The sequence below is a fragment of the Ochotona princeps genome, chromosome 5, assembly GCF_030435755.1.
Source record: "Ochotona princeps isolate mOchPri1 chromosome 5, mOchPri1.hap1, whole genome shotgun sequence".
NCBI lineage: Eukaryota > Metazoa > Chordata > Mammalia > Lagomorpha > Ochotonidae > Ochotona > Ochotona princeps.
The window spans coordinates 25,218,176-25,236,109 of record NC_080836.1 but is presented as its reverse complement, the minus strand read 5'-3'; the positions used below and the strand labels follow the sequence as shown (position 1 = coordinate 25,236,109).

General features: G+C 35.0%; 1 protein-coding gene across 1 annotated transcript in view; it reads left to right on the top strand.

Annotated features, from left to right (window-relative positions):
* LRP1B (LDL receptor related protein 1B) overlaps positions 1-17,934 on the top strand; it is a 1,366,825-nt gene that overhangs the window by 746,753 nt on the left and 602,138 nt on the right. The window contains exon 23 of the mRNA XM_058664204.1: positions 4,449-4,631. Within this exon, the coding sequence (XP_058520187.1) occupies positions 4,449-4,631 (183 nt within the window). The remainder of the gene's footprint in view (positions 1-4,448; positions 4,632-17,934) is intronic.

The window sequence follows — 17,934 nt, the reverse complement described above, 5'->3', positions numbered from 1 at the left end:
TTAGATGGTAGAATATATAATATTTTAAATGTAAAAAAATGAGTTTCTAGAGGAATCTTGATTATATTGTGAGATAATTATATATTTTTAATATTTTATTCATTTTTATTGAAAAAGATTTACAGAGAGGAGGAGATACAGAAACAAATATTTCTCATCTGCTGGTTCACACCCCTAGTGGCCACAGTGCCTGGAGATGAGCTAATCCAAAGCCATAAGTCTTGAGCTTCTTCTTGGTTTCCTCCATGGGTACGGGGTCCTAAGGCTTTGAGGCATTGTCCTCTGCTTTCACAAGCTGTTAGCAGGGAGTTGGATGGGAAGTGGAGCCAGCAGGATACAGGTGCACCCATATGAGATCCCTGCACTTGAAGGGTGGGATTAGCCAGTTGAGCCATTTCACCAAGCCTATCAGGTAAATATATTTTCATTCTTGAAACTATGACATGGGAAAAGCCTAAGAAGTAGTTAATGGCAATACAATCATAAAGCAGGCTATAGGCTTAATTATAAATGAGTTCAAATATCATTTCTGCTGTAATGACTACAAGCAAATTAGATAATGCTTTTTGATTCTTCTTTTTTAAAACAATGCTCTCAATGAGAAATTACTGTTTTAATTAAAATGAAATGGATGCAGATACGTTATCCTTTTTCTCTGGGTTTTTCCTCCAATATAACTGATATGAAATGTAAGTGAAAATCGCTGCCATGGAACCTATTTACTCTAGGCAAAATATGAAAAATAAAACACTCTGGGAAATTTGAGGCCTTAATCTAGAGTTTGTCTTGAAAGCCAACAACAATTTCAGCTTTTCTCTGTAAGGAAAAAAATGCACATTGACACAAACCATCGCATGTATTTTTTTTTTCTTTTTGTATTCTACAATATCTGGAAATTGGAGACTCAATTATCAAAGTTTTCTTTAAAAGAAAGTGAATCGTCAAACAAACTATGTGTATTCATATGTAAAGTCCCACGAGGAATAAGCAGAAATTAAGAAAATTCTCTACATTTACATTTAATATTATTATTAATATATTAAGTTTATATTTTAAATTTAAAAAATAAATGGTATATTAAATTTCCTTTTCTAGGTTGTAACCACATTTTCAAATTATACTGGTTTTTATGGCAAGTAATAAAGGTTTTATCATAACATGGATTAGACATGGGTCACTAAAGCAAAAAGGAAAACAAGATCCTCAAAGAAGTATCAAATTGTATATAAAGTATTTACTAATTTGGGATAATAAATTTACCTGTCAACTACAAATGGAAAAACCAAGCCATATGAAAAAACACAAAAAACATGCAAGTGAATTTTTAAAAATCTTAAGTAATGACAACATATTTTCTCTCTCACAAGAATATTTGCTTTGTTCTTTCAACTTGTCCTCAGCTTTACTTAAAAATTGAGAATAAAATACTGAGACAAATGTGAAGTTGCCATTTTGCTGGATCTAGTCTTTAAACTCAAAAATTTTGGCTGAGATTTGGGGAAAACAATGTAGATTATATCCATAAGGGGTCACAAACAGCATGGTTTTTTCACAAAAGTACTTGGTCACCTGGAACACACTTTATATGTGGCATTCTTGTTTTAGAAATGACAAGATTGAAGAGCAGACATTGTAAGATTTTGTTTAATGAAATACATCAGGTGATCTACAACAGATTCAGAGACGTCATCCCGACAATGGAAGAAGGGATTCCAAGTTCAAGTTACTAAACTGAAAGATATTTTGATTTTTGTTTAGATGGACTAGTTCTTTTAGCTCATGCTACTCCAACATTACCTAAATGGTAGAAGTGCTAGTCGTGTGCCAAAATCTGAATTTAAGATCTAAAGTTCGTAACACAAAGTAGTATTTAAAAGTAGCTTTAAGTTCTAAAATATTGTGAAAAAAGCAAAAATAGTTTTCGTTAAGTTTACAAATATTCCTGAAAAGAAATCATGAAAATGAAAAAATGTATATAACAATAAAAATCACTGCTAATATTGAGGCAAGACTAAAAAATTATTTTCCCAGAAATATTTTCAATGCAAGTATAGGAGAGCAGTAACCTCATATCTACCCCACCCTACCAAAGGAAAAGAAAAAAATATCAACCTGCAAAAACATATGCTTCATTTCCATTGTAATAGGGAGTTATTAATATGATTCAGTGTATTCCTGAACAAGCAATTTTGGTACCATATCTAGTTACCACCTCAAGATTTTTCCTAGTTTTCAAGGTACTTGACTAATGAGTGATTTTTTTTTTTTTTCTTACTTGAAACTTGGGGATTTTAACAGCCAATGCTATGTGTCAAGAACAGAGGGGAACAGATGAAATACACAAGCTGCCAGTCTTTAGCTCTTTATTTTAGACAATGCAGGGAAAAATCTACAGGTTGTATATCCCCTTCTGTACTAAGTATTTAGAATCACTGGTGGTAATTGATTAGAGTAGAAACATATATTATTGTTTGAACTCAAACTCCAAGTTATAAAATTTAGACCACGCAGTGTGTCTTTTGATTTGTTTCATTTTGTATTTTCTATTTTAGGAAGTTAAACAGTAGGAAAGAGAAGCCAAGTTCACTACTGTATGGAGTCTGGCCTCTTTCTACAACTTCACTTAGAGCTTGTTGGGTGTTGGAGTTCATTGATTTTTCTCCATAAATAATGATAATGCGTTTTCCAAATTACATTGTATGTTGAAAGACTTCACAATGTCAATTTTAGGAAACCTGATCAAATACTATCACTGTAACTACCGCAGATAATGCATACTGTCTTAGGGAAAACTCTGTAGATGCTCATCTGTGGTGGGAAATTGCTGCATCACTTTCCACGTACTTCTCCAGCTTTTGTACAGATTCCGTCATCATTACTGACTGCAGATCTGCATGCCAAGTATTTTGTTTAACCCTGACAATAATATATCCAAAGTGACTATGTTTTGGCTCTCCATGAAAGTAAAACATGAAAGTCTGTTTTTAAACAGAGTTCCAAAGCACTTTCTCTGTGTATTGGGGGTATAATTGTATATTCTCTTAGCAGGATTTACATGTGAAATATCGTCCGGTACATTTTCTGTGAATTGAAATTTCAGTTTTGCATATCAGCAGAACATTTAGTTTTACCCTGATGTCAGCAAGGACACTTGTTCTTGGTTATGATTACAGCGTTACAGTTCTCTAAAATAATTGGGAATTGGTGTCAAATCCATTCTAAAAGATCTTTACACAGATTAGAACTTTGAAACTTTAGAACCTGAAAACCCTTAAACAAAGACACTTAATGCAGCACAGAATTATAATGTAGTAAATAAATGTAACATGTTTTTCATTAAATGATCATTTATTGGGTCTGGCCTACATTAAATATAAATTGTTATATGTAAACTACAGATTAATTGCTAGATATACATATGTAAAGTACATAGTGCATTTCTTGTGTTGATAATTGTCCAGAAAAAATCAGATATGCTAAAATATGTATAAAAGTTTGGACATCTTATATAATGTACTATCTTATTACTAGATATCAATACATATTTAATAAAGTAATGATTAAAATCATGTTATTTAATTACTATTTTGTAAAATACATATACCCCAACATCTATATTTCTTTTATTTATGCTTATCCGAAGAATATATCCTATGTTTTTAGTCACTTTGGACTGCAAACTTTAGACAACAGTGTTATCATGACTTTGTATAACACTGCAACTAGGTGGAGGAATCCACCATGGGGGGAGGGCACGGGGAGGGGATGGGGAATCCCAAAACCTACGAAACTGTGTCACATAATGCAACAACGTAATCAATAAAGAAATAAATAAATAGATTATTAATTGATAAATTGTATTTGAATACAAAGTGCCTCATTCTCATTTATAAACATGTTTTGATTTTAGAAATAAAAAGTGCATTTATTACATAGGATTTTCTTTTTGGCTTTTGAAGTTTTCGAATGTTGTGATTCAACAATTTTATTTGTCATAAAGTACTTATTTTGGGGAGTTACTTTCAGTAATTTAAAAGCGATTACCTAGAGGAGTGTCAGAAGTCAACCAAAGTCTTTTCATTAAGAAGGTAATGCAAGTTTTTGTTTATGTTCTTTGGAGAAAAGCCCTTCAAACATGTTGTTAAGACACAAATTGAAACTGCAACAGGCTAGCTCAAATATTCTTTTCCTAACACGTGTAGCACTTTCATAAATTCTGGAGGAGCCAAATCACTGGTGTTTTTGAAATGAACTTGAAACTATCGGAGAGATATTATAGCTAGTAAGCAATAAATTCCAAACATACACTCTATCATCCTAATAATGCCTGGAAACAGTAAAAAAAAAAAAAAAAAAAAAGAAAGAAAGAAAGAAAAGAAAAGAAAAAAATTATCAAATAAAATTATAACTTCTCTCCTCTCTTGCCTTCTGCTCTCTTCACTTCAAAGAGGTCAGTTCTCCTGCTCGATGCCATGGAAATGAATTTCAGTGCCTTCCTGATGGAAACTGCATTCCTGATCTGTGGCGCTGTGATGGGGAGAAGGACTGTGAAGATGGTAGTGATGAGAAAGGCTGCAATGGTACCATTCGCTTGTGTGATCACAAAACCAAGTTCTCTTGTCAGAGTACAGGTAAGACAGACACCCGCTTCTGCTTCAAGTTTGGCTTTCTGTGTATATAATTGTTTCAGACCTTTGCCAATCTGTTTATCAACTTTGAAAAAATTTGTTAGTTTTCTGGTATTTTGGTTTGCACATTACAGGTAACAACATTAGCTAACTGCTGTTGATAAGTGTTGTGGAGATAGCACAATCTTATGAGCAGTCTCTTCAGGAAAGCATGAGATAAAAAAAAAATATTGCTAGCTCAAGTTCCAGAATCAGCATTGGGGAACTGGGATTTGAAACAATAAACTGAATCTAGGATTTAGTGTCAGGGCAGAGATAAGAATGCTAAACCAATAGATAGTGTTCTGTTTCCCTCAACAGAGTTCACTCTAAAACTTAAATGAGAATTAGGTTTTCTTTTTCTTTTCTTTCAGTTTCCTAAATCTAAATGTGCTATTGTTTGAAGTCTAACCAAGTCCTGTCTGTTATTCAAGTGTTTTGTTTGGGAATCACGGAATGCACTGTTTTTATAAAGATAACATTTCCATTTGGTTTTCCCCTGAGTATTATATTTTCCTGTATGTACTAGGTTTGATCTGACATAATAAACTTCTTTGCCTTTACATAGCAAATAATGAGTAGAAGTTCTTAGAAAAAAAATGAATAAACTTAACTGTTTAGGTGTATAATTTTTGAAATGGTTGGTATAATCATTAAAATAACCTACGAAAATTTTTTTCTGTGTATGTTAAGATACAGTCTTGAGTCATTTTATATTTCTGTTTTAGATAATTTTACAATACATACATATTAAGATTGAAGTATTTTACTTTTATTGTTTTACTATTAGTTCCAAATAATGGAGAAGAAAAGAATCAGGCTTGTAAATAACCAAACACCGTGGGAACTACATGGCTGAAGTAATTTAAAAATATCAAAAGCATTATGCCTGTTTTCATGAGTATGCCTCTTGATTACAGGTAAAAATTGGAATAAAAAATAGACATAAATATAAGCTACCAGTTAGAAGTCACTACTTCTGAGACAAACTTCAAACACAGGAGTTGTATGTAGAAAATGGTTGTTTTATTCCAACAATATCTTTCAAAATTACATGATTTTCTTCAACTATTATATAAAGAAAATTAATTTTGGAGTCAATGACTAGGAAAATAAGTTAATAATGATCATACTTGTATACAAATATGTTTGCATTATTTCTAAAAATTAATATTTCAATGATGAATAATTATAAATTAAAGACATTTACTGCATAAGCAGATTTTTACTTAATATTCTAATTATAGTACTAAATACCCAATTATTAGCTTCAGCTTACTGTAACTCAGAATTCGTAATGAATATTTTCCTAAATTACTGTGTTATGAATTCTTAGTTTTGATTTAACGAGTTAATACTGAAAATGGCAGCTAACAACCTTTAATATTAAATGAATTCTAAACTGGCAAAACTATATTAAAACAACAAATAAGCAGATTTGGTTAAAAAAATCTTTAATTACATATGATGTATATATATTATTTTTAAAGATATATATACATCACATACAATTATATATAATATAATTAATATTTATTTTTATTCAAAAAGCAGGTTTACAGAGAGAAATAGAGACAGAGAAAACAATCTTGCATCCATTGGTTCACTTCTCAAATGGCCATAATGGCCAGAGCTGAACTGCTCTGAAACCAAGAGCCAGGAGATTCTTCCAGGTCACCCACTGGTTGTCATGTCCCAATGCTTTGGGTCATCCTCCTCCAATTCCCCAGACCACAAACAGGGAGCTAGATGGGAAACGGAGCAGCTGGAACACAAACTGGTGACGCATATAGGACCCCAGTACGTGCAGCCAGAGGATTAACAACTTGAGCAACCACACTGGCCTCTTGAATGTAAATGTTATTAAATTTTTGAAAATTTAGATTTGAAGAAAAATCTAGATAATTATTTCCTTATGAATGAAGAAGTTATGAAGAGTTTCATGCTATTGTAACTTCTAAAAGCTGTATTTCAGCAAGGCCTGGTTTGAGCTTTGTATAGATGGAACATGTGCAGAAGAAACATAAATAATAACAAGATTCAATGAAGGCATAGAAACCTTCAAGAACTTGTATTTTATATTGCAGAACAGTGTTTATTGATATATTGCAGTAAAAATAGCTGGTAACTTTCTCTATGGATTAATTTTAAAAATTTATAATATAACTGTGATGATGGTAGCTAACTATCTTTGGAGGATTGGAATTTGAATACATTTCTTGTGTGTCAATTTTAACATTGCATTATCCACTTAATATTGTCATTAACATAACTTCAGGTGTTTATGTCAACAGTGTGTTAACCAAAATTTAAGGCACAAAATGTAATTGTGAGAAGATTGATATTATATATTAAAAGGAAAATATTAAAAATAATAATTCAAGACATTAGACACAGGAAGTTCTCACTTGGGATGCCTACATCCCAACTGGAATGCCTAATTAGAGTACCACTTTCACTTACAATTCTAGGTTCCTGCTAATGTGCACCCTACTAGGTACAAAGATGATAGCCCAAGTAGTTGTTTCCTTGAAACTCATATAAGAATCTGTATTAAATTCCAGGTTCCTTGCTGAGACCCAGCACAGTTCTTGTGATTGAAGGTACTTAGGTGAAGTATAGGGGGTAAAAAGATATTTCTCTATTTCTTTGCTTGCAAATGAGTCTAAAAAGTTCAACAATAATAATAATAATAATAGCTTAATCATCTACTTTCTTCTAATTTAATCTATGGTTTAGGTAGAGTAACCCAGCACACCCTAAATGAAGAGCCATGACACGCAATTATGTATTTTTTATTTCTGATAATCATTTTTAATGATTACAGGCATTAAAATGAGCCACAAATATAAGCATCAAGTTAAACTGCTTACATTTGTTAGCACTTTGTCATTTTTAAAATTCTGTTTTAGAAATTAAATTATTTTTAAACATTCAACATGTTCCTCTTTATTTGTAAAGATACTCAAAATTTCACCTTGATTATTTAGAACATTCAGAATAATTAGTTTACATTTGGTGGTTGGAATTATTTTTCTTTTGTATAAAATGTGCTGTTAATGTTCAAATTTATTCCCATTAATGCATTTTTGTACCCATAAAGAGGAGAATGTATAGTAACTACTTTGCAACACAAGCATTATTATTCAACATCTTCTAATCTGAAAGGATCTAATTTTTACCAAGGACTGTATTTTACCACACCTAGTTTCTCATACCCTACACCAGCAACCGGAAATTAATTTATAACTGGAGAATCAGTCGAGGAAATTTCAAATCTAACTCAAAGCAGAAAAAAATTAAAAACACATGAATGGCAGTTTTCTAATTGGAAAAAAAAGTTTTATACTGGCACCAGACAGTAAGTAATGTTGTATTCTCAGGATCTTTACTTCCTCCAAGAAAACATTCAGGAGCACATTGGAGAATAGCAAATAGCTATACTTAAAGACTTCCATTGTTCCCTCTGAGCAAAAATGATCCTGTCATCCTCTTTTAACCATCTGCTAGCATCCTTTTGAAGTCTGCTTTATTTACCCATGCTTCCTCTTCAGAGGAGTATCACAGAATTCTAGCCAAGTCACCTGCAGTGAGGATCAAGGCAACGAGGGTCCTTATGGCACATTAGAGTGCTGTCTTGGCATATCTGTCCAATGTATTATTTTTTTATGAACTAAATATCTTTTGACTGAACTACTAACACTGAACTAGCACAATTTCCTGGAACATGAACACTTCTTACAGTAACTTTAATATCAGCTTATGATATTTGAAAGGGGGGACTCTCTGTCAGCCACTTTCCTTTCACATGGTTGCATAGGTATGTAAGATTAACATAGCATATTTGGAGCCTGCACATACATGTTTTGTCTCAGTCATTTCAATGGTTGTAGGGCACCAATATGGACCTTAAGTTCAGCTTTTTAGAGAGAGGATTTTGCCTTTCTAATCTCTTAAAGTTTGACAACTGTATATCCTGTCATTCGAATTCCTTTCTATATGTAGCTGCTTTCTTCAGTAAAATCATTCAGCATTACAATTAAGGAATATCTTTTCCTTTACATGTGATCTGTAGAGTGTGTCTAGAATTAACGTGAATATCTCTTCAATCATTGTGGCTACAGCTTCTACAGCCTTTGGACATTCTGACCATTCCGCTAATAAAGCATTCCATTTTTAAAAGCCAATAAAGAAGGGGACAAATTTTTTAATTTGAAAAGCAGAGAGAAGAAACAACAAAGGAAGTGAAATGAGGAGAGAAGGAGAAACAGATAAAAATGGATATAGAGGCAGACAGGGACACACAGAAAGAGAGAGAACCTGGAACTGCAGGTTCTCTCTGGGGTGGTAGTGGACCGACTACACGGACTGTCCTCTGCTATCTGCATGGTGCTTGTTTGGGAGCACAGCCACCAAGACGTGCACTGGTACTCCCACATAGGATTCAGTATTACAAATGATAATTTAACTTGCTGTATCACAACACTGATTCCTGGCCCAAATCTTGAATTAGGGCATCAAGGATTTGTCCCTCTTTTTTCTGCCATATACCAAGTGAACATTTTTTGCCTAGACGGGAGACCTAGGGTAGGGACAGTTTCTAGTTTGTGTTTACTGTCCTGGAATGACCTCTGCAGTTCCCCAGTTCGTTCTAGGTACCCTCCACTTTGTCTTTCAAGGATCTCATATAAGAGTTTTGCTGTGGATCCAGTCTCAATGAAATCCTGCTATTCCTAGAAATGACTTGAGTCGTCCTTTAGTTTTGTGTGGCGGAGTAGAGGTTAATTCCCTTCTTGTAGTTACTTGTTAAGGCCCATTTTATCAAAGTAATTGCATACACAAAGTACTTTACCTCTTGGGATGAAATTTGTGCTTCGCAAAGAAGCTGTAAAGGTCCATTCTCCCAGGAAAGTTAAAACTTTATGGCTTTCTTATTGGAGTCCTCTTGAGTAGTGCTACAGATAAGGAGGTCATTTACATATTGTAATTTTTTTCTTGCTCTAAAAGTAGTTATCTTAATTCTTTAGCCAAGGCATCTTAAAAAAAAGAGCGCCTTAGAGTGCTTGATGTACAACTGTCTAAATATATTAGACAGATTGTCAGGATCAGTGCATTAAAAGGCAAAGCAATAGTGATACTACAGAAGTGGTACTTACTACACAGCATTTTACGAGAGTCAGAAGGGGACTGATTTCTGTCATGTCATAGATCTGGATTACAGCACTTAGCTTACTTAATGGGTCTTTCCCCTAGACATGTTTTTGACATTTTGGCATCTCAGGGAAACTATAAAAGAACATCAAGTCCTCCATTGTATAACACTGAAGGAAGTCAGCTGTACAGGAATTGATTCCCCATGTGCTAGCAAATGGCACAGGAGTGAAAGGGAACGGGTCCAGAATGGCCAAATAGGACAGAGTATGCAGTTTCCATATCTATTAAAAATTTAGCTGCACTAACTGGCATATCTAGAGTCACCTGAGGTTCCTCAGAAGAGATGGCCAAATGCTGTACTGGGAGCCAGTGGAGTTTTGAAGTCCTTTCAATCTTCAGTAGTTGTGACCAGCATGGTAGAGATGGCTTTATGTTCCCTTTAGGACTCTGCAGTCTCACCTTTAGTGGCCTGAGAGTCAACATATAGTTCAAGGTCCAAGGAGTTTCCATCTTCCCAAACGTGAGGAGAGTCCTTTTTCCAATGGTACTGAAACTTACAATGATAAAGTGTGCAATCAAAGGATATTAGCTTTGATCTGAGTCACCCAGGACTGGCCCTATTGAACGTAGCATGGTATTATTATTCCTGAGGTATCAGGGAAGCTGTGGCCACTGCAAGGAGTCTGTCCTTGTGCTTCTTCCACTGACTTCTATTTTTATTTTTAGTCCTGTGTCCATCTTTAAAGATTCCAAATGGAATGCTTGCCAGTTGATTTAATGGATCCTGAAGCCCATTAGGAAGCTTTTGCATTTTCCTGCTCGTGTGACGCATAGGCTGGCTAATGAAGTGAGTGCATAATAGGACCTATCTAGACTGTGACTCCGTCTAAAACTTATAGCCTAAAAATTATTTATAGCCTAGAATTTAGACTAAAAGTCATCGTCACTTTAGTAAATTCCTCAAAAGAATATTCTAAGCCATTGCAAAATCACTTAAACTTTTTTCTTGTATGAGGACTGATTAATTTGCAACACAATGGTCCCAAGTAGAGACCATTTTACTCGGGTAAGTAAGCTAGTGCCAATAATAGAAATATCATATGTTCTCTCTGTTACAAGGAAACCTTCTTGTAAAATACAAAAACAAATGGATACATAGCAAAACGTGTATCTACATATTTTCACCCAGAGGTACGGTGGCTGGCATGCCAAGTGAAGGTGCATTGCAGTATGCATCTCTACTCCTAAATAAAGGAAATACTCCCAAAGAAAGTGTAAAGTATAGCAAGACAATAGGATGCTGGTGTCACTATCATTGTCTATATATTGTCATGATACAATTAAATAGCAGAATAAACTTTGTGATTATTACTTAAGGACTATAAAACTGAAATAATTGGTGAAAAACACTGGGATCAAAGAAGGAGTATAGAAGGGAAAACTCCTGAGTCTATGGAACATATCATGAAAAAATGTTAAGAATAAGAACAGCAGGAACAAAATAAGACTGATTAGACCTAGAGAATGGCATATGGAATGTAATCCTGTCTCATATCTATTCGGATCCTCTCTCAAAGGACAAGATTCTGTAAGGCACTGGTTCTGTACTCTCCTCAAGTTGAGGCTTGCATTATCCCAACTCAGGAATCTTCATGTAGGGGATGGATAAGACTCTCTTTAGAAGAGCAGGAAGAGATGATGTGATGTTATTGGTTAGAGGAGCTCTGTTTTACCTGAATGAACCCTGAGGAAGAAGGAAAAATAATCTACTCTCAGAGCCTGTGGATGAAGGAGAAAACAGATGTACAGTTGACTTCCTTGGGGCAGTACTCAGTAATGTCAGTAGTGAGCATCTAAGAAAACCATGTCCTGTTCAGAGTGGGGAATTTGATATGAGTCAGAGACACTTGACATTATTTGCTCAGGTAAGTATCCTGAAAAGTGGCCATAAAGACCTAAACATATGGTATTTTCCCCATTTTCCTCTACTGTTACAAAGCAGATCTAATAGGAGGATGGTATTATAGTTAATGGATCTGTGTAGTGGCTTTGTTTGGTTTACCAGCTGGTATTCAGGCCACATAGTGTCATAAAAAGTGATGTGCCATTCACTTTAGATTAGGTTATGTTTGTTCCTGCTCTCCAAGATATGCCCTAATTGGGGTGTACTTGAAGTTGCCATTCCCCATTTTTTGGTTAGATCTGTTACACGTCACTGAGATTATTTTCAGTTTGATGAAGTGATGATAGACAGTTGTGTTGCATCTATTGCCACATGTTTCTCTGTGTTGAAGAGTCTAAGACCCAAAAGCAATTTGCTCAGCCAGTTGCTGTTAAAAAAAATGCAGAGGAAAGTATGATACTTCCTTGTAAAGCCTGGATACATGCTAGATAAAGGTATTGGAAAAATGAAGCTGGATGTTACTCTGGGGCGCAACACAGAAAATGTGCTAACAAACATAGGGTGAGAGGACGGTGGTAAAAGTGCCATGTTTAATGGAAAATTATGAACAGAAACAATATACAGATTTGACTGGGTGAAATAAGCATGCAATATCTGTCAAGAAAGTACGGGTCAGATCAAGGAGGTGACAGAGAAGGAAGATTTACTCTTGGGCTTAGGAGTTGTAAGTGAAAAGAAAGAAGTTCCAGCAAGGTGCAGGAATGCTGCCAAAGATTTTATAAGTTATCCAAATAGGAAAGCAGAGGAGTTTCCTCAGGTCCTGTTTTGGAAATGAGGGAAAAATGTCTTGTCTGAGATAATCAATAGGGTTTAGAGGCAATTTGTTATATCTACAAAAGTTGGCAGGCAGGGAGTGAATATCCCTACCGCAGGATGCAGGTAGGGAGAAGAACAATGTAAAAGCTAGCCAAAGAATTCCTCGAAGTCAGAAACTGTTGAACTGAAGGAGTGAAGAGATAGATATGAGAGATGTGTGTGTGTGCGAGAGAGAGAGAGAGAGAGAAAGAGAAAGAGAGAGAGAGACTGAATTTTGCCAGTTGGCTTTCTATGTAGCATTGGTTTGTGTCTATCAGTCTTGAGGACTGCCATTAGACAGCATCTAGCACTGCCTAAATATGTGTGTTGAACCAAGAATCTAGGAGAACCACAGTGCCTTGATGGGTATAAGACTATGGCTCTTGAAGAAGTCATCAATGACCCTAGACAAGTCAGACATCCAAGTATGCATTGTTAGTGTTTTTTCCTTACCTATGGCATCCAAGATTGGTGCCCTTACTCAGTTACTGATTTCCCACAGTGAGATATTTGCAACTGAAGTAAAAAAAGAAAAGATAGTTTTGATTAACAGAGGGATGGACTCACTTGAGGAAGAACTGAGTGGGTTGCTCTATTTGATCTGGCATTGACACTACCAGCTGTCTGCTCCTGGCTGACTCACCAAGCATAATACCAACAGATAGTAGATTGTCTCCTCCCTTGAGCTGGCCTGGTAGCCATGGCCTTTCCTTCACATCAAGAAATAATTTGAGAGTAAGAAAGAAAGTAGAAAATAGGGAGCAGCATATATTTTGTTGAGAAAGCAAAACAAACATATATGCTCCACAAAAATAATCATAAAAATAAGTCAATAAAAAATAAATGAATGTGGAGCCTACTTGAAGTGATTTGGTCCTGTCAATTTAATAGAAAGGAAGGTGCATAGCAGTACAGGGGAGTAATATTCATGGTTTTCTGGGAAGTAGGTGTGGCTATCCCAGAATTTAAATACTGTCCCTTTCTAATTGTTATATGATTATGTGTTTTCTGTGGCTGTTGGGTGTGTCATTTAGTACACCATTAAATAACAATAAGTATATATGAGCTGTAGATCAATCTAGTCAGTATTGGCCGCATAAACTTGTACATATGCACAAAAATATTCAATACAGCATTCTGTTTAGCAAAAATATTAGATTCTAATGGATAGGAATATCACTTCTTATTAAATAAAGGAAAAGGTGGAAAAATAAGATATGGCAATCTCCAAAAACATGACTTCTCTGTACCAGAGTGGAACATTGACAGTAAAGAAACATACATTGAATTGCCAGTCCTAGTCTCGATTTCTCCCTTAAAATTTACTGTTGGTCTTACATGGTCTTTGAATTATGATAAATACGTAATGACATGTATTCACCATGCCAACTTCCTTGCCGTAAGAAGTCCTTTGCACTCTGTTTATTCTTCCCTCCCTGTTAACTTTGAAAAGCATGATTCCTTTGCAGTATTCATAGATTTTCCTTTTCTAGAATGTCATACGCCTGGAAAGATACATATAGTTTGTGAATTTTATGCTTTGATTTCACTCATTTAATAAGATGTATATAAGTTATTATCATTTTTTGTATTGGTAGTTTATTTCTAGTAGCTTTCAATGATATTGTTTGGTATGAATGCACTGCCATTGGCCCACCAAAAGGCATCTAGGTAATTTCTAACTACTGCCAATTATGAATGCAGCCATTATCAGCAACCCTGTTTTATCTTTTGTTTGGATATTAATTTTCTTTTTTTATTATTTATTATTTTTAATTCATTAATTACATTGTATTATGTGACACAGTTTCATAGGTAGTTGGGTTCTCCCCACCCCTCCCCAAACCCTCCCACCATGGTGGATTCCTCCACTTTGTTGCATAACCACAGCTCAAGTTCAGTTGAGATTCCCCCATTGCAAGCATATACCAAACAGAGTCCAGCATCTTATTGTCCAGTCAAGTTCAACGGCTTCTTAGGTATACCCTCTCTGGTCTGAAGACAGAGCCAGCAGAGTATCATCCCAGTCAATTGAAAGCTCCAACATACCATCAGCAAAAATTTACATCATTATGGAATTAATTGACATAGTAATGAGTAACCAATATGTTAAAAGTAAATGCGACAACCTATGATTAGCTCATTGACATTTCAATTTAGTTCATATACAGGACCGGCTGCTCTATACCTTAAAATGGCCATAAGGCACCATTCAGCTGTTTCGTGTCCATTTCATCTTAGTATTTAGCCAGTTGTTGTGTTGAAGTAAAATTTTGCTGATCTTGGCAGATTTTAGGATAATCCAGACTGGCTTGTAACTCTAACAAGATATATGTCAACATTTTAGGTGCAGAACATTTTTTTTTGGGGGGGGGAGGGTGTGCAGGAAAATCCTCAACACCATGGTGAGGAGTAAAACTAATCTTTGTGACCCACCCAGCGAGGCATGAGCCAAAACCATGTCAACTCCATAACATTGCAAATTGCTGTTGATGTTATATTGGGACTCTTAATTGACTGTGATGATATTCTGCCAGCTCAAACTTCAGACCAGAAAAGGTCTCCCCAAGAAACTGTTCAACCAATCTGGACAATAAGTAGCTGGACTCTATGCTTGGTATATGTTTGCAATGAAAGAATCTTGATTGAATTTGAACTGTAATACTGCATCAAGGTGGAGGAATCCACTGGGGGGAGGGGAGGGGGAGGGAGGGGGGGATACCCAGAGCCTATGAAACTGTCACATAATGCAAAATAATTAACAATAAAAAAAAATTGCAAAAAAAAAAAAAAGTAAATGCGAGTTCCTAGCCACCTTCTGTGACCACCTCACTTACATTTCAATTTTCAATTGATTTTGCTAAATGCCATTTACCTGACTGCTGAAATTTATTTGCTAGATAGAATGATAAAAGCTTATTTAGTTTTGTTAAAAATTGTCAATTATATCCAAAGTAGCTGTGTTATATCTGTTTCTACCAGCAATAAATGAAAATTCCTGTGATTCTGAGTGTTTTTAAATTTGAAGGGCAGAGTTACAGAAAGAATACCTTTCACAATTTTTAAACAATGGAAACTGTTATAATCCAATGACATGCACAGTTCATTGAATGAAAACAATATTAAACAATTTTATGTGATATATGAGCAGAAAGAAAATAGAATATATTCTCTTAAATAATAAAGCAGATTTCTTGAATTTTTTTGGTCTTTATGAAGATTAAAGAGTACATAAACAGACAGTATCATACTTTTTACTGTTTAATGTATTGATTTTATTATATTATGATATAGTGCGACTCTGGGGTTTCCCTTCCCCCCCTCCATATTGATTGCCTTTCCAAAGTTTGCTGAAGAGTGATGCTGACCCATAAGTCCGTCCCTTTAGTCTCCATTGTAGTAAGTGTTATGTTTCAAATCAGGTCCTAATGTAGGGTTAAGTGTTTAACATGAACTGGTCCTCAGTACAAGGTTATATCGAAGCTAGCTAGCTAGCACACATGGGGAGATAACTTTGACAGTGGCATCATGCTGCATAATGGCCGGTCATGTAATAAAATTCTACAGGCTTCTATGAATGGTAAAGTGTTATTCTTGACTCTCTTTGGGTTGTGCTATTTTTCCTTCTTCATTTTTTGTTCATAAACACAAAATGAAGTGGTACATTCAATCATTGTTAAAAATCCGTCTGAAATATTATATCCCCTCAAAATCCTACCATGTTAGAAGTATACGAGGCTTTCTAAACATGGCACTTTCCCCCCATTTTTTAACCAGCTCTATAATTTCAAATGAGTTTCACAGAAATGAAATAGTAAACTTCCTATCATCTCTGTGCCACAAAATTGGTAAAATATGTACTTGGTCTCATGAACTTTCTGTATTCCTCTTTGATTCCCACCCCACAATGATAGTTTTAAGTGTGCTGCTGGATACTTGCTGTTCCTAAATCTTATTCCTCTTCATCTCCTTAAGCCCCCCTCTTTCTGTGGTGATTCTGTGAGCTTCTCATGTCAATGGCATCTTAGTCACCTTTCTTGCTCGTTAATATTTTTCCCCACACTATTTTTTATGATCTGCAGAAATGTATCTAGTTCAGTAACTTGAATTTGATCACTTCTTTGTTAGGTCACCAAATACAGTGCACCTAGATTCTAACGTCTCACAGATCCCTCATCCCTTGTCGTGTAGCATAGGGTTCCTCCCTTGATGGAAATGACCATTTCATTAGTCTCCAGAAATAAAATCTCTGTTCATACTTGCCTTTATTTTGAATGTTGCTGTACCTCTTAGTAGTCATATTAATCCAGATAAATGACCACATCTTGTTGATTTTGTCTCTTGATTTGTAAAATAGAATAGATGGCATAGTAGTTAATTGAATTGCAGAGTGTCTAAATGCATTGCTGAATGATCATTCTCTCTGTGAATCCTATCCTTAAACCTACTGTTACTGTAGCACCTCACCTTGCTATGCAGTCTCCTGTAATCCTATTCTCATGATAGATTTATCCCTTTTAACCACTTAGCATTTACACTTTTATTTTTATGTCATGCCATGTGCAATTTTTGTCTGCATATCCTTGATATTTAATTTCAAGAAGTTTTTTTTTTTTCCCCGGTATTGCACAAACTTTTCTTCTTCATTTATTCAGTTACTTCTCTCCTTTTTATGAGATATTCATGGCAGTCTCTTCTGTCCTCTGGGTAAAGGTCTCCAAAATTTTTATCAATGATGTTAATCACATGCCAAACCAAGTTTTCTGCTGCTCTGCTGAATGCCACATATAAAACATCTTCAGTTCTGTAAATACTCAAATTTAGAGCAGAAAGTATATTTTATCACTCCCGATTTGCAATCATTTCCATGTGCATGTTCTGATGCTGCCTCTACCATCTGTCCAATATTCACCATTCCGTTCTTTCTGCTCACTTATCTTAACCTAATGTTAACCTTGCATTATCCCCCACACAGAACTTTGTATTGTAGACACTGATTTTCCTTGATACTAATTAGCTTCAACTCATAGCAAGCACCACTCACTTCCTCAGATTTTTCAAACTGTGACATTAGCACATATGTCTTCATTATCTTTAAAGGTGTCATGTTTTTCTGAATTTCCATTGTCTACTTGATTAAGAGACCCTCCTTAAATTAGCAAATACCATTTCATGAGCTGTGTCGTCACACTGTTTCATTTTTTTTTTATGCCTTAGATCTAGGTTGCATCTGATGCGTTAGATTTAATAAATAAGGGTGAAACTGTATTTTCAAAATTACCAATAAGCATCTGTAAAATTCGATGTGCATGATTTTCCCTAATTAGTTCTGATGATAATTTTTACTTGTAACTG